Below are 17582 nucleotides of genomic sequence, written 5' to 3'. Positions count from 1 at the left end.
TTCCCCAAAACTTACCCCAAGCCTCCAAGGTGCCCCAAATCCTGGCGATGCCAGCAGGCTGTGGGATTTGCCTCCGTCCCAGGAGAGGAGGCTGGGCAGGGAGTGGGCTTTTACCTGCGACAGCAGCGTGCTGGGTTCCTGACCCGGGTGTCCATTCATCAGAGCAAGGGCAGGAGGGGGCTGCCGGGTCAGCTGCCCCCGCTCTGACCCGCTGGGCATCCATTTACACGCAGGCTACTGTGTAAAATCGCGGGGAGCGGACAAGGCCACACTGAGGCTTTTGATGGGAAACAAAGTGAGCGGCTGCGGGGAGCTTAAAGGGGGCATTGACTCCGAGTGGAAATTCGGGAGAAAAATGACTTTGCTCCCATCCTCCCGCTTTTTTTCTTTACTGCCATTTATTTTGCTTATGCAATCAGATGCTAATGTTTTGACGTGCAGCGGAGTCGCTTGTGTTTTAAGGTCAAAATCCCTAAAGTTTGTAAATCGTGGCCCTTTAAAAAGATCAGAAGTGTAGAAATAGTTTATACATGCGGAGCCTGGTGAGAGCAGGATAGGAATTTGGCTGGGAGATGAACTCGGTGATCTTGGCCTCTCTGTCCGTTTGCTGGCTGGTTTTCTCACAGGCTCCACGTCCCGTCTGCCCAACGGCGGGGCGGTGGGTTTGGGGTAGGTCCCTTTAGCTTAAAAGCCATGTAGGGATGTGGTGCTCTTGGCTGTGGCAGGATCGTTATCCTCCTTTTGCCCTTCTGAAGTTTGGTCCCCAGGGATGTCAGGGAGCTGAAGGAAGAGCAAGGAGCTGGTTTTGAGAAGCCTCTGTGGTCTTAAATTGAGCCCCCAGACCCCTCCTTGCTTTGCAAAGCTACAGCCACTTGCGTAGATGTCCCTCCCTGCTTTCCCACCGTGTAAGGCAAATTACTTATCTCTGCTCTACACATGCTGGAGATGATGTGACTTAATTTTCCAGAGCGCCTGTAACTCCTGTTAGTATTTAAAACTCAAACCAAAATACCCTGCCTGGTCTCCCAGGAGGAAAATCAAATGCAGTTCCCCGTCGGTACAACGGCAGCAGCGGGAGACATGGCATCGAGGCAGCGCTGCACGCGCGAGCCGTGTAGATGAGGCTTTAATGGGACGTCGTAAAAACGAGGCAGCAACCCCAGGCCGGGATGCAAAGCTGGCCCCCGCTGCTGTGCTTGCTTTTCGGATTGAAACCCGACATTTCCCAGCCAGGCTTGGGTGCAGCAGCTGGGCTCGGCGCTGGCCGATGCTCCGTGCCCGTGCGTTCCTCGCGAGCCCGCCCGTGCGCATGCACGCGTGTGTGCGTGCGCTTTGTGGGCAGCGGGAGGTGCACGAAAGGGGACGTTTTATTTGTGTTAAGGTTTGATTAAAATCTTGGAAGCGGGTTTCAGATGACAGTGAAAGCTGAAACCGGGGGAGCTAAGCCTGGCTTTGCTTTTGTTACCGAAATTCTGCTTGGCTCTGACCTTTGCGCACCCCAGGCTGCAGGCGAGCGGCTCCTCTGTGGGCGCTGGAGGGACAGTACCAGGGCTCGATCCTGCTGCCATCCTTTTGCCCAGCAAAGTCACGCCGGGCAGAGCAGGATAAAGCTCTTCATGCTCCTGGCACATACGGGAATCTGCAAAGAAAACACCACCGAGGTAAATTCGGTATCTCAAAACCAGTGGAGGCAGAACTGAGATAAAAACTGTCCCGTCCGTCCCCCCCCTCCCCGATCACGCAGCCAGGACTTGTCTACAAACACGTATGCAGAGCTTTACAAACCCATTTAATTTTACACATGTGAGCTCTTCTATAGATGTGGGACACTGCTGACTAAAATTAGGCTTCTGCAAGCGTTTGCAGGCTTGGGGCTTTTCGGCTGTTTTGTGTTCTGAAGAAATTTAAACTAGAGGGCCAACAGGAAAAAATGCAGATGATGTTTCAACTTCGAATTTTCCCAACGCAACTTGTTTTGAAGGAGAAACCTCGAAATGCACATTTTGGTTTGTTTTGGTGTTTAAATAGAAAACCTCCTTTGGCACTCGGCATTTTTTATTTTTTATTTTTTAATTTGAAAATAGGGCGTTTGCTTCTCCGGTGACCTCTCTCTGGGAATCGCTTTTAAGTATTCCCTGTTCTGACATTTTGTTTGTGCAGAGCTCAGCGTTCACCTTACTAAACTGAAACCCTATCCCCCGCTACTGAAAAATTGCTGGCTCTGTGCAAACCCCAGCGCGTGGATCCTGCAGGAGAAGGCAGGAGCGATGGGCGGTAGGTGCTCTTGTGCTGCAGAGATAGGAACGGCAGCTTTGCACGGCCGAAAGCCTCTTGCCTTCGTGGTGTGCCTAAGGAGGTCATCTTTGCACAGGTCTTCATGGGTGATTCGGTGTAAAATGGGGTTAGAAACGTTGTCGTAGCCGAACTCTGACTCATCTTCCCATAGCGACTGGGAGCAGCGTACTGCCGTTTAACCAGCCGCGGAGGGGAGCGGATTCCTGGGTGGTCCCTGTAACCACAGAGCACAGAAAGCAAAGCATTAAAATGTAACATGAGGATGAAGGGAAAGGGGCACCGAACCACTTTCTCCCAGTGTTATCTCAAAGCAGCAGATGGAGAACAGAGATAGGGAGGGTGCCTGCTCATTTTTCCGTGCCCTCTCCAGCCAAATCCAGTAAATAATGAAGTGCAATTTGCCAAATAGTCTTTGAATGTATTATTTGCTTTTGAAGGTCCTGATACTTCCACTGTGGCAGGCAATCCTTGATTTATGTGGTGGGGCTGGGGGGAGGAATCGGGCCCCCAGAGGCTCGGTGTCGGGGATCTCACTGGCGCTACCTGAACAAAGAGTCATTAGGTGAGGGGATGAGTAAGGTTAGGGGGAGCTGGAAACAGGGGAGCTGATTTTGCAAATCTTTAACCTGGGGACAATAGGTGGAAGGTGCAGAGATGGAGGCAGGGAAGCGGCTCTGTAGGGCTGGAAGCGGAATAGGGCCAGGTGGATTTAGGGTGGCTCTGCAATGTGGTCAGCCCTGGGCTGGGGGGCCAAACGTGGGTGCTTATTGACACAGCCCCAGGTCCTCATTTGGGGAAAAAACCCAGCTGTGTGGAGTTTTGGTGATATCTGCAGGTTTGGCTGGCCGTGAGCACAGCAGGACCCTTCTGCTGGGCGGCTGCACCCCGATTCTCCCCGCATTGGGGCCGCCGCTCGCAGCCAGCACTGCTCTGTGGGTGTACGGGGTCGCTAAACCAGAGCTTCAACCGACACGGGGTGATAGTGGCTGGGGTTTCCACAAACCAGACATTACTATGAGTTTTGATGTTCGTGTCCACATGTTGATGAAAACTCCAAAAAAGCCTGTGCGTGTTGTCATTTCTCCACTGAGAACAGTTTTCATTGAAAGATTTCCAGTAGGCTACAGAGTTAAACCAGCCTCGGGCGGAAGGTTTACAATGGGACTGATAAAGTCCAGTAGTTGAGATGGTGAATGTAAGAGGCTTTCCTTCTCCGCAAATGATGGTTTTCAGGAATGCCTAAAATATATGAAAAAGAGCCAAACCTTTTATTCAGAATGAGATTAAAAAAAAAAAAAAAAAAGCAGTTGCTGTTGTTTGTGAAACTCTTTGGCTACGAACATCCACCTCCTTCCAAGTAAATTAGAGAAAGGAAAGAAAGAGAGGAAGGACCTTTGCTTCTCATCAGGACCGACTCCAAGGCCCGGCTCTTGGCTTGGCCCCGCGTCTCCCATGGGGGCGGCTGCGCGCTGCTCAGTGACTCACCCCGAATCGCGCCGTGCCACGGCCTCGCATGATGTAACTCTGTGCTAATGTGGGATTTTCCAGCTCTTTTGTTTTCCCTCCCTCCTTGAATGGGTTTTCTGCCGGTTCTTCATCACGCCTCATCCTGCTGTGAACTTACTTCTTCCAGGATTGCCTGTTGATTCTTCAAAATTACTTTTTTTCCTCTTGCTTTCCGATGGGCCAGGATGCCCAGAAGTGGCGCGGTAATTCGGGGATGTTTTTCTCCATGCTGTCTTGTTCACTCTGGTGTGGGACCCTTTGCCCTCGTTGGTGTCTGGAGCTGCTCAGCTATCTCCCAGGCTTCAGAAGCCACCTGGGGTGACGAAGCTGGGTAAGCTGTTGTCTGTGCTGGTCTTTGATACCACCGTCAAATTTCCAGTAGAGCATTTGTGGTTGGCTCGCAGGGAGACCACATGCACCGTGTAACCCAGCTTACCAGACAGGGCTCGTCTGTGCCCTTTAAGCACGCGATTCTTTTTTCTTCTGTGTGTAAGAAGTCTGCTTATGGACTCTCAGGGCTTAGATTTGGGGCTGGAGGGTGTGAAAAACTTCAAAAGCAAAAAATGAATGGATTGCTCATTTTTTGACAATCCAAAGGACGGTGTAATGGGAGGACTTCTGTTGTCTTTCCCAATCCTTATGACCGTTTTTCTCTCCTGTTTTTTTCAGATATGGAATGTGCAGATGTGCCTTTGTTAACTCCCAGCAGCAAAGAAATGATGTCTCAGGCACTGAAAGCCACCTTCAGCGGCTTTGCGAAAGAGCAGCAGCGGCTGGGAATCCCCAAAGGTAAGACACGGCTTCCAGGCCAGCAGCTGTGGTAGACGCAGAGATCGTGTCCTCCCGCCAGGACGCCCTTCCCCACATCTGCCATCCCTTTGACTGGTTCCTCCACGCGGCATTGCCTCGTCCACAGGCAGCATCAGCTGGAAAAATCCAGACACGGAGGCCAAACCTTTCAGTACCGCTTGCAGGCTGTGCCCATCTGGCAGGCTGTGCCCGTCTGTCCTGCTAACACAGTGAGATAACCTCTGCTGCCAGGCTGCTCCTGCCACGTTGTTGAGACTCTGAGATTTCTATTTACACGTCGTGTCCACTGCATGGAAAAGCAGCTGGGACCCTTTACAAGAGGCTGATAACAGGGAAACCAAGCAAGATATGGGTGAAGAAAGGAGTCAGAGAAGCATCAGGACTATTAGAAGTCCCAAACAAATCCAAAGCTCACTCCTTGTATGAAATAAGTCTGCAAATAGGGCTGATCCAAACTGGCTGTAGGTGCAGTGTTCCCACACCACATGTTGCCCTTTTGCCAATTGATGGTTGGTCTCTATAGGATGAGGCTGTGCGGGTGCTTATCCACCTGTAGCACCGTTAGTGTCCTGTTTTCCTAAAGAAATGGCTTGTGCTTGCTTGTTAATGGATCTTTTCTACAACCCTTTGGTGCAGATCCCCAGCAGTGGACGGAGACGCACGTGCGGGACTGGGTGATGTGGGCAGTGAACGAGTTCAGCCTGAAGGGAGTGGATTTCCAGAAGTTTTGCATGAATGGTGCTGCCCTCTGCGCCCTGGGCAAGGAGTGCTTCCTGGAGCTAGCGCCTGACTTTGTGGGAGATATCCTTTGGGAACATCTGGAGATCTTGCAGAAAGGTGAGTCCTGGGGTCTCCAACGTGAATAGCTCGTGTGGTCCTGGCTACTCTGACTTTGGGCCTTTCTAAGGAGCTTGGTTTACAATCTGGCTGTGCAATGAGGTGTTCAGCTTGGGCTGCAATCCCAATAAAAGTGTCTTTGAAAGCCGAGCTTTCCAGTAGGGTTTCAAATGGGCATCCCAACCAGCAACGGGCAGTGCAAATCCTGGCACTCGTTGAAGAGGAAGGGTGTTTACGCCGGCCGCTTGGCTGGGATCCACAGCAGGCAGGGACGCTCTGCCTGCCTGGAAACGATGGTGGGATTTTCCAAAACATTCTTCCTCAGATCATTCAGCTCCTGCTGTGAATTTTACTACTTCCTCCAGTGCAACGAAGTACAACAATATCACCAAAATCCCACCCTGATTTCCCAGTTGCAATTGGAAGCGGCTTTTCTTTGTTTTATGTCTCATGAGCGTAATGGCAATGAGTTTGAGTGGCTGTGTCCCAAGCAGGAAGGAATGGCAGAAGTCACCTGCAAGGATCTGAGGGCATTAATTTATTTATTTTAGTTGGGCAGGGGAGGTATGCATTGATTTTTTAGGTGTTGATTCCGATGGTGCGTGGCTGAAGGTTGCAGAAGCAATGCTTTCACCACCTAGGATGGTTCCTAAAGAGTGGGTGAAGATCTTAAGACATTTAACCAAGTCATGAGCATGAGCAGCAGCAGATCTGGGTCCTTCTCTAGCTCGTTCCTGTGCAGAGCTAATTGCCTTCCTGGAATATGCCGTGTGCTGCCGTGCTGACCCTGCGTGCTTGTCCGTGGGCCTGTATTGGTGACAGGAAGGGGAGGGGAAACAAAGTTATGCCTTCCAGGAAACCATCGACAGATGGATGTTAATTGCCGATTACTAATTTTACTGCTACCTGTGGTTTGCAAAAGGTAAACATGGCTATTCCCAGGCTCTGTGCATGACAGACTGTTTTCCTGCTCTTTGTTTGACTCCGTATCTGTTCAGTTCGTCTCATTTTGCATGATTTTTAATGAGTGCTTATATCAACAGCCAGCAGTATACCCAAACACAGCAAAGCGTTGTGGTCAGTCCGATTTCTACTTGCTGTAGGCCATTGCTTGTAACCCAGCTCTGCCTTCCTGCAACCCTCCTTCATTTGTCTGTGCTGTAACCCGCAGCAGCGCGATGTGCTGCGGGTACCGACTTTGGATTTGCTCCCAGCCCTGCTCTTCCTGCAGACCACCAAGGCACGCAGAGGAACTCGGTGATGCAGTTTTGCTAACTGTAAAGTAGGGATCACGTTTCCTGATAGCATTGACACATGCAGGTGCTCAGATGCTGCAGTTATGAGGATGCAAAAGGTGTGAGGTAGATAAGGGCTATTACAAAGGTGCTGGAAATCTTTCTACCTATTGCAGCTTTTCCTTCAGAAGGATGAAAAAGAGTAAGACAATTTATTTGTCTCAACACTCTTGGTGTAGCCCTGGGAACTAAGAAACCTCCTTTCTATGTTCTGTTTTACTGGTGACTTTGTCGCTTCTTGCGTAAGTTATCTGAGCCTTAGCTTCTATGGTGGGTTCTTAACACATTTCCCAAAGGGGCAATATCTATGAAGTATTTGGAGAGTAACTGAGAAGGGCTTCCAGGAAATAACCAACTTCACCCCAAGGACTAATTCTTGTTGCCTGTAAGTCATGGGACTTGTCTTACTTGTGTTACATCTCCAAACGCCAGACAAGGTCTGGGTTCTGTTGCGCTGGTGTTCCACAAACTGTGCAAAATGGTCACTGCCACACCGCTCTCCATGTGAGATGAGATGTTCCTCTCCGTTTTGCAGCTGAGGATATGGAACATGAAGAGATCAAGGTTTCCCCAGGCTCACCTGTAGCGTCATGGTGCTGGTGAACCCACGGCGTCCAACTGGCCAGTTCCCATCTCCCCTGTCTTCCCCAGTTGCCCACCATCCTCGCTCAGGGGTGTTGATGCTGAGAGTGGTGGTTAACCCCTCGATGTTTGGCATTACCTGTGGCGGTGTGACTGCCGGAGTGGGTTCATGCTGGGACAGGCTGTGACCTTGCTGTCCCTCCTGCTAACATGCTTCCCTTGTGAGCTCTTTCCGAGAGTGACTCATGTACCACAGCCTGCTCAGGGTTTAAAAACGGCAGCAGATGGGCGACTTTTCCCTGCATGGATTTGGGTATTTTCAGGCATATTTTTCCAAATTTCTTCTTAAAATAACCTCCTCAGTTACCAGCAGTCAGCAGTGCCCTCCACTTGACTGTAAGCATAGCTGAAGGTTGCTCTCTTTCCCTGTGGTCACCCACCCTGCCCCTTGGCAGACTCCGTGGGGAGAGGAAAAGAGCATTTCTCATTAGGTCTCTCTGTTTGCACAAAACCTCCTTTTGTTAGAGAATATTTTCCACCCTGCAATCCCCAGGAGAGAGGGCCAAAATTAGGCTCCTTGCAAGCAAACGTGCGTTATCTTCAGTTCGCTTCTCTTCAGCTTCAGCAGAAATAAACATAACCCAGGGTTGTCCGTGTTTTTTTTTTTATTTTTGTTACCCTCTGCAAAGAAAATAAAATCTCCCATGCTGGTATCTCTGCCCACATGCCGTGCTGGAATGAGTAAGGTGTTAATGGAAAAACTGGTTAGGGAGGAACAGTGCGGCTTTTACATGGGAAAGCAAATTCAGCGCCAAGCCCAGGAGTACCAAAGTTCCTGGAAAAAAGCAGTGGAAAGCAGAGGATCTGTGCTTTGATGTGATATTTGCTCATTCTCGGTGAATCATGCCTATAGAAAGGTTAAAATTTGTGGTGCTGCCCTTGTATTCCCTACGGGGTGCGCATTGGGAGCTGGTTAATGGACAGGGTGGCAAAGCTGCTCTGAGCATGGGAACCTCCTCTTTCATCAGGCGTAAGGTAGAGGTGCCGTGTAGGCTGGGAATTAGCGTTAATTTAGGGTTGTGGGAGCTGCTTTGGTAGGCATTACCCACTCATTTGCTCACACCTACTGCTGGTCTGAAATCGGGGCTTTTTCAGGAAAACAGCTGTCCTTGTATGGTGTGTTTTTTTTTTTTTTTTTTTTCATGAGCTCATACTCGTAACCGTAATAAACAATCCTTAAAAGAAAGACAGACAATAAATAATTTCCGTGCTTTCTTTAATTTTTAACTAGCTTTTCAGAACCACCTGGAGCCACTGATTGAGACGGTTGTTGTTTCTGCTCTTTTGTTTAAATTTGTGCATGCCTGCAGTAAGAATTCCCAAGGGAGCAGAGATGCATGTTTCAGTGGGATTTCAGCACCTAACTGTGCACTTCTGTTACTTTGAATGTCCCAGTTTAACCCTGGCAGGAGCATTTTAGGAAGTTTCGACCTCTCTGCAGTACAGCAAGTTTTGCAAGGCATGGTATGTCTATGGACACGTGACATTTGCTTCCTTTTCTTCTTTGCAGAAGAGATAAAACCGTATCCCGCAAACGGAGTGAATGCAGCGTATCCAGAATCCCGCTACACTTCAGACTACTTCATTAGTAAGTCTCACGTACTGTTATCGTTGTGGTGCTTCCAGGTGTAAAAGTGCCCCCTATTAGAGGTTTGTCTGCATCACATGAGGACCGCACCATGCAGTTACTTCCCCTTCATGGCACAGCATGCCAGATGTGTAACTCAGTCTTCCCTGTTGTTTTGGGTTGACTTATTTAGAAGTTTATTTAACAAGAAAGGTGTGGGGCTAGGGGAGGAACGGGGCAAGAAGGCTTAATTCTGGATTGCTAGGTAGGAACCTGGCAAAGAAAGAGATGAGTCATCAGTCCAAACCCCTGCACTTCCCATTGCCATGGATTTGGAGATGTTCTTTAAGACAAAATTATTTGAGATTTGTAATGTATTTCATGAACCAGCAAAAGAACCCCAGCCAACCAAACAAAAAAAAAACACTTGAATTAGCATTCCAGGTTCTGGAAGGTGACTTCGGAAGTTACTCATGTATTGCAGTCATCAGTGAAATTTCTCTTACCCATAGCTCTTTGCTGAGAGTATGCTCTTCATGGTTTTCCGGCTTCTCCCACTAGCAGCTTGCTTGAGAGGACTTCAGTGTAATTAATGATGTCTTAGTTTTTTAAATCACTGCAATTATAAGGCACCATCTGTATATAGCTTTTAGAAACCTCACTCAAAAGTACTCCCCAATTGTGCCAGGTATTTTATATCCAAAGACAGTCTTATCTTGCATCACAGACCCTGAATCTTACTGTGCCGTGGAAGACTGGAGGGGCAGTGAGCTCTGTTTTCTTCAAGCTGATCGTGTTTGCGTTACTTTCTGACACTTACGTCCTGCCAACAGGTTATGGCATCGAGCATGCGCAGTGCGTGCCTCCCTCCGAGTTCTCCGAGCCCAGCTTCATCACAGAGTCCTACCAGACCCTCCATCCCATCAGCTCGGAAGAGCTTCTGTCCCTCAAGTACGAGAACGATTACCCCTCAGTCATCCTGCGTGACCCCGTCCAGACGGACTCCCTGCAGACAGACTACTTCACGATCAAGCAAGAAGTGGTAACGCCAGATAACATGTGCATGGGGCGTGCCAGTCGAGGTACAGTTGGGCATCTCCCAGAGCTTGCCTGGGTTCTTGCTCTCTCTACTTATATGAACCTACAAGTGCTGCCTTCCCCTCTGTAGGAGATGGTCCTTCATGGGGCCCAAAGCCAACAGGGAGCCTTGCGATGCCAGTAGTGAAGCCGTTTCCCTACATGTATCTCTTATGGGTTTGAACTCCCAGATAATTCCCTAATGGCTTTGAGCCCTCCCTGCCTTGCACTCTGGAGGAAACAAGGTCTTCCTTGCCTCTGCTCTGCTGCCTGTTTTTACATCTGCGAAAATGTAGCATTTCTGGCTCTGTACTTTGATGTCAAACTTGAGTGAAGCTGAAATAGGCTTTAAGGTTATTAGGGAGGACAGACTGCTGTGTGGTTGTATAAATCTCATTTTGTAGGAGACCAGGCAAAAACCCACAAATCCTTCACAAGTTCTCATCAGGAATTACTGTCCAAGGCTCTGAAAGGTTTTACACTTGATGATCCAGTCTTTACCCATTATCTCCGTTGAGTTTGATGGCTATTTGCTTGAACTGATAATCTGTTCCAGTGAACCCAAGCCTTATGCTTTGTTAGGAGACTCAGATGTCATGAGTTGGGTCAATGACAGAGCTGAAGGACCCCCTGAATCCTTGTGCTACAACCCCACATCTCCAAAGAGTTATAAGTACATGATTCCTGTTTGAGCTGATGGGCTTTAAACACCTAAACACTTTTGAGGATCTGAGCCCAAGTGCCTTTTCAATTAATATTAAATTCTGAACACATGGGGCCCAGATGCCCAACTATTTTGTAATTACATTGCTTAAAACGAGGCTGAGGATCTGGCTCACAGTATATATTCAAAGAAAGAGTTTAATCCGTAGAGCTCAAAGTCACTTACAAAGGGGTATCATTATCTCCTGATTCCAGGTAGGGAACCTGAGGCATGGGGAAGAGATCTGACCTGCCTGCGATCACACCCTGAATAGAATCCAGATGTCCCTATGCCTAAAATTCATTATACTAACGTGTTGCTGTGAGCCGGGTTTGATGTTGAATGTTTAAACCCATTCATTCATCCAGCACCGAGAGCTGAAGATGTGCTGGTTCCCTGTGAAAGCTGGAGCCCCTTTGCAGGCCTGCGCCGCATATGCCTTGCTCAGCGGCACTCATTTTATGTTGCTCTTTCTTTTTCAAGGCTGGGAGAGCTAATGACAGGAAAGTTATTATTTGTATTATTACCTCTGCTTCTGCTGGTTGAGTGTTAATATGAGAGAGGTGACTTGGGTGATTCTGTGTATCAAAAGGGTAGTGGTGTTATAATTCTAGGTAAGCTGCTCTTTCTGGGATTGCTTTTCTGGCTATCTTTCATCCCTGTCTTTCACTTTTCTTGAATTCTTCTTTAACATTTGTGATTTTTTAATAATACTCATTGAAATGCAATGGTTCAGGAATGCTTTTGCAGTTATGTTCCTACTGGAAAGCCTAAAACGGTTCTAAGTGAAGGAAGAAAGAGAACTTAACCTTGCACTGGGGACCAAGTGCCCCTGGTTTTAGCAGACACTTCAGCTTACTGATTGTGGTTGAAGAAATGCAACAGGCCCTGGCCATGCTTACACTAACACTGCATTTTAGCCACCCAGAAGGGCCTTTGGGTGGCATAAATAGTCCCAGAGTGGTATAAAGAAGCCTTAATATAAACCAGAGTCTGGCTTATTTATGTTTACGTTCACATTTACCTTCCACTCTTTTATAAGGTTAATCAGTCGCAAAGTCAAACACTTAAGCAAGAGTCAGGGTGAAGGTTTTCCAGACAGTCGCCGTTCGCCTTTCTTTGTGTGGGCAGCAGGAGCTAATTTTGTGATTCCTGGGGAGTTTTTTCACTCTGCCTTATCAGTGAAGGCGTCTGGTTGGAAAGTGTAGCTGCCAAACTCTTAACAAACTTCTGGGTAGGTGCAAGGCGTGATTTGCAAAAGCTCACAGCTAGGTCAAATTTGGGTGAATTTTCAGTGAAATAGCACAAGTCACGTCCCCGGCACTGAAGCTGTTCATCTGGCAGATTTTTAATTCCTTTTCTAAAAGGGATCGCACCCCAGGACTTCTCAGGGAAGTGGTTATGCCAATGAACGTGCACAAAACGCTGTTATTTTCCCCTTACAGAATTCAGGAAGTGATTGAAGTACAGTTTGTGAAATCCTTAAATAAATAACATAAATAGCTAAATGTAGCGTGGATGTTATCAGGAGAATCATTTTGAAGCGTGGACCCCCTAGAAGTAACTATGAGGAAGGCCCCTTTGAGGGGAAGTGTTGGATGTAAGGCTACGTTGAGTCTAATGAAATCATGCTAAGGGGAAGGTGAGCCATAGCTGGAATCCCAGGCTTACACGACTAATTGATTTGGGTGAAAAGAGAACATCTTTTTAGGATGAAGGGGAAGATGCCTCTAGCCGAGGCCAGCAGTCAGGGCAGAGCTGACTTTTTGGCACAGCTCTGCACCCACAGTAGTTAAGCCTTTTTGCAGCAAGTGCTCTTCGAACTACAGCACAACAAATATTTGGGGGAACGTGCCAGTGTCCTTCCACGTTCCTGTTCCCCTGTGTTTTAATATCTGGGCCCAAGCTGCGGGTAGCTCTGCCAATGGAAATTTCTCCAGGAGCTCTTGCACAATCCCAGCAGCTGTTTTTAGCCCAGTTTGGGAAATTAGTGAACTTGAATGATCCTGTTGCACTCCTAGTTTGTCAGTAAAGATGTTGAGCAATCGTCAGCGTAAAGGAGATCAGAGAGAAGAGCAATTTCAGTTTGTTCTTCGGATCCTTTTTTAGCTGTTTTAAGTACAGAGGGTATACTTGTGCTGTTTTCTAGAGGGTGTAAATCAGCATAGCACTGCTGAGGATCTGGCCTCTCATGTTCTGGTCTTTACTAAAAATACCCTGGAGAGTAGGCTTGATATAAGCCAGCTGTGCTCACCTTACCAGAACTGGAAAAATAGCTGTTTGAGCTCTCAGCCTTTTGCTCTCCTCCTCCATCAAATCTGCTCCTGTTTGGGGATTTGAAGGTGGAACTCGGTTGTAACATATGGCAATAAAAGGCTGCTGTAGAGTTTTGTAGAAAACGTGAAAAGTCAAGAAGCTGGGTGTCTGGTGCCCTTGAACGTGCCTGAGGAGCACTTGCACAGGGCTGGCAGTTCAGCTTGGGACTTGCTGCAGAAAGATATGGTCTGCAATAAGAGCAAGAGGCCCTGCAGTTCCCACGTTTAGGCACCTGAACCAAGCCCCGAATATCTCTGTCTAAAGTGGATTGTTTCTCTGCCATTGCCTTTTGAAAGGAAAGGCAATTTCCAGTTAGCCCCTGGATAGAGAGGCAGGACTCTGGGCTTTTCCCCAAATTCTGTCTGCCTTGCTCTGCTGCCTGAACTTTCCCAGGGCTCAGATAGCCCTGCTTTTGAATTGTGAAGATAACAAAGGTATCCCAGATACAGGGCTTACTTTTGAGTTTGGTTGGGTGTGAGGTGCAGTGTGACAGCAGCGTTTGCCTGGCTGCCTTCTGCGGGTGCTGCGGGCAAATGAAGCATCCCGCTCATAGCCACAGCCAGCTGGAGCATCCCGGTGTTGGCCAAGCACCTCTCACGTGCCCTTCCTTCTCCCCAGGTAAACTGGGCGGCCAGGACTCCTTTGAGAGCATAGAGAGCTACGACAGCTGCGACCGCCTGACGCAGTCCTGGAGCAGCCAGTCCTCCTTCCAGAGCCTGCAGCGTGTCCCCTCCTACGACAGCTTTGACTCGGAGGACTACCCTTCCGCCCTGCCCAACCACAAGCCCAAGGGCACCTTCAAGGACTATGTTCGAGATCGGGCCGATATGAACAAGGACAAGCCTGTCATTCCTGCTGCTGCCCTCGCTGGCTACACAGGTAGGGTCACGGTCCTTGGGAGACCACCTCTCTGCTGAGCACCTCGGGTAGAACCTCTCCGTTAGTGGAGGGCAGATCTTCCAGGGTCTTCGGGTTGCCCCAGTTTTGCATCATTATGAGTGAGGGTTTTTGAGGTGTCCCAACCATGTGTGTATGTGCACACCTGCGAGCACCCCCAAAGCTGCATGTCCTTTGAGTGTGGGCACTCCGGCCCTCACGCAGGATCGAGGACACAGCTGAGCACGGGGCAACTGGTGCCTTGTGTTTTTGTTTACACCTGGATGCCTCCTGGTTGAGTTTGCTAGGAGCTGGTGTCTGGTGTGTATTGTTGAGAACACAAAGTACTAGAGAGCCTTTGTTTCCCCATCCGCCACTTTTATGCAACGTGCTGGCCACGTGCTTGTGGTTTCCCACCTCAGGCAGGAGTGGCTGCGTTTCAGCACTGCTGTGCGTGTTGCAAAATGATCTTATCCCCTTTCAGCAGCGAGGAGGGACTGTGCTTTGCTCTTTGCGTTGGTGAGAGGCAGGGATGGGACAGTGCCAAAGCAGACCCAAATATTTTCCATTCCCTGCACTGGGAGAGATGAGAAGGTGATAGACCACAGAAACTCTGGCTTTTTATATGACAGCCCTCCAGCAATCTGGCCATCTCTTCTCTCCACTGAGAGAAACCTAGTGGGATAGGGCTTCGTGCTAATGTTGGGATAATCCTTTCCAGTCCTTCCATGCCGTATCTCTTCCCTGAATTGCAGGTAGAATTTGTAGGACAGACTCCTGCCTGTTCCTCTCCCTTGCTCATGCTGATCCCTCCTGCCCCAGCTGGTAGCAGCTGTGGCGCAGAGGAGCCAAGCAGTGGAAATAGTTTGTGCAGATAAAGATCATCAAAAGGTTCAGAGCAGATCCTGAGGTGCGACTGTCCCTGAAATCTCCTCCCACGCACGGCTCGTCTTAGGGCTGATATCTAGTTTTTGTCGGGGGTAAATGCAGAGGGGAGGAGAGGTGGAGAGATAATTTTAGGAGCTATGTGTAAAAAAGGAAGTGGTTTGTTGCTATAGCTTTAGTTAGAAAGAATGCTTAGCCTGGCCTGCTGAATGAGCCAGTTTCGACCAGGTCTATGCAAAATAAAAGTGTGCTCTGCCATTCCTGAATGGTTTTTGGCTGGGGGATGTGGAGGGGAGAGGCACGAGCAGTAGGAGGGGCTGTGCCCCCAGACACCATCCTCTGCCCTGCCACAGAAGTTGATGTTCATAGGAAAAGGGACCGGTGAGCACTCCCTGCAGTTATGCCTCGTCTCTCCCAGTAACGCCTTTCACCAGGGCTGTGGAAGTGTTTTGGGTGCTCAGTGCCTGGGCAGGAGCACTGGTTGCTTTTTAACAGCTGGGGAAACTGAGGCACGAGAGCACTGGCGAAGGCAGGAACTGTGCTGCCCAAGCTGGATGCTTCCCTCCCTGTTTGGCTCCTGGAAGAGAAGCGCTGCCCCCGCGGAGAGGCGGCATTCCCACCTCCCTCTGCTAGCAAGGAGCCGAAGCTGGAGCTGGTGTTTTGCCAGGGAGGTGTTAGCACCCCAAAGAGTGTCCTTGCACTCTTGCCGCCAGGAAAGTGAGACCTTGGTTAACGCAGTGCCAGAGCACACTTCCAAATGCTTTGCTCCATGTAACTTTTTCCCTTGCCTCATTTCAAACCCCGTTTTGAGCTGGGAAGATAATCCTTTGGCCCAAGCATTTTGACATGATCAATAAGTTTATTTCATTGCTTCACTTGAGAAACTTTAAATGGGAGAAAGGAAAATTGGAAGTTTCCAGAAACATTGGTCACTTGCGAATCCTTGCAGCACTTCTTGCTTGCCCCAGAGGCTGCTAAGCAGTGATTCAGTGCTGAAACCGCCACTGCCTGCATTCACTGTTGGGAAATGTCTTTGGACAGATGGGTTTTGCAGACGTGTGACTCCAGGGAAGCCCTCTGTCCCTTTTTAAAGCCTACTGACCTGTCAGCACCTTGTATTTTCCGTGCAGAGGGAGCCCAGCGTGGGTGCAAGGCAAAGCCAGGCTGCTGTGAAAGCAGGTCACAGTGAGAGCAAGTGAGAACACGTTGCCTTACGGACCATAGGAGGACCGGGCCCTCTTGAAACTGCTTTGCAGTAGCATATTTCTGCAAAAAAAATAAAAAAAAATATTGAGGCTGGCCATGGAGAAGTGCTGGACCTCTCCTGAGCCAGCTGAGCAAGGACAGTGCGGACTCTCAGGCAGAACTCCTGGCCTCTTCTTCTTTCTATTTATTTATTTATTTTTGATTTGTGCTACTTGCCGGTTACTCAGGGGAGGAAGTGCTGTCTAGTGGCTAGAGCAGAGGAACTTGAAGTCTGGGCTCTGTGCGGCTTGGTGAGGCAGTGGAGCCTCCAAATGAGCAGAGCAGGGGCTTACCAGCCCAGCGTCACCCCAAAGTGCCTGAGACCCCCGCTTCCCGTTTCTGGCTCAGCTGATGCCTTGAACACGTGTCCAGTGCTGGGCATCCCGTCGTTGCTGGCCTGTTGGGGCACCCAGCAGACACACCACGGTGTCTCAGCGTGAGCCCTGTAGGACTCGCAGAGTGCAAATGGGAGGGCGAAGCCTGGCAGACGGCGTCCTTCATCTCCAGGGCCTCTGGGTTCACCTTAGGAACCTGACAATATCGTTCGGGTTTTGTCACCGTGCCTGTTTTGCCCGCGGCTCTGGGAGGTGGCACAGTGCTTTATCGCAGCCGCGGCAGATCGCTGATGGTATCTGCCCTAGGAGGCGCATGCTTTGGTGAGAAGGTGCATTTTGGCGGAAGCGCCATTTGCGTTTGATGTGTTCTTCACCCTGCTCGCAAGCAGCTTTTCAAAGCTGCGTTATCTGCCCCCACATCTTGACCTAATTTAACAAGTTGCCATGGTTGCTCAGATAGAGGTTGATGCAATTTTCTTATCTTTTTTTTTGAAGGAGAAATGTAACTGCTCCGGAGTTGATGAACTTGAGTTTCCATAGCTGCAGGGAGGGCCATCCCTGGACACCTCGGGTTTTGGGGCAGCTTCCCTTGGGCTTGGCCAATTTGTGTCTTACAATGAGCCAGATTTTTTTATTTTTATTTTTATTTTGAAATGACCTAGGAAACAGAGAGAGAATGCATCCGGGGTGCATCAGGACGCATCTGCTCTGCAGGCAGCTGTGCTAGGCCTCATGGTGACTTATCTGAGCGGGTTCGTGCAGCCGCGCAGCATTCGGCGTGGGTGGGTGGCTCGTGCTAGGTGCACGCTGGCACACAGATCCCTCCGTACCTGAGCTCAGCTGGGTTAAAGCGAGTTCAGCTTCACCTCCCTGCCACCTGCACCCTGCCCGGGGCCGCGCCGTAGCCGGATCCTGCAAGCTGCTGGCTCCAACAAGCCACCCCAATCCTTTGTGAGACCTGGTGGATGAACACCAACGGGGCGTAGCAGAGCAGAGCGCTGCCCGTCGTGTGGGTCTGACCGCACCGGTCTTCGGCCTTTCTGCCCTGTGTGTATTTTTCCACTCCTCTGACCTACTTGTGCTGCTGTCCTCCCGCTGGTGAAGGTCCAGCGGAGGTTCAGACCCCACGCCCCTGTGGCCATTGGCAATCTCCGCCCTGGGCTGAGTTGCTTTCAGCTTTTCTTGAGCACCTG

General features: G+C 49.5%; 1 protein-coding gene across 10 annotated transcripts in view; it reads left to right on the top strand.

The window, feature by feature from the left end:
- The window catches only part of ETS1 (ETS proto-oncogene 1, transcription factor), a 77007-nt gene that overhangs the window by 47675 nt on the left and 11750 nt on the right, over positions 1–17582 (top strand). For all 10 annotated transcript variants that reach the window (XM_035346090.1, XM_035346081.1, XM_035346089.1 and 7 more), the window contains 5 exons: positions 4471–4590; positions 5248–5448; positions 8896–8973; positions 9786–10034; positions 13667–13927. In XM_035346090.1, the coding sequence (XP_035201981.1) occupies positions 4471–4590; positions 5248–5448; positions 8896–8973; positions 9786–10034; positions 13667–13927 (909 nt within the window). The remainder of the gene's footprint in view (positions 1–4470; positions 4591–5247; positions 5449–8895; positions 8974–9785; positions 10035–13666; positions 13928–17582) is intronic.

The sequence above is a fragment of the Oxyura jamaicensis genome, chromosome 24 (genome assembly GCF_011077185.1).
Source record: "Oxyura jamaicensis isolate SHBP4307 breed ruddy duck chromosome 24, BPBGC_Ojam_1.0, whole genome shotgun sequence".
NCBI lineage: Eukaryota > Metazoa > Chordata > Aves > Anseriformes > Anatidae > Oxyura > Oxyura jamaicensis.
This window is presented reverse-complemented; position numbering and strand designations above follow the sequence as displayed.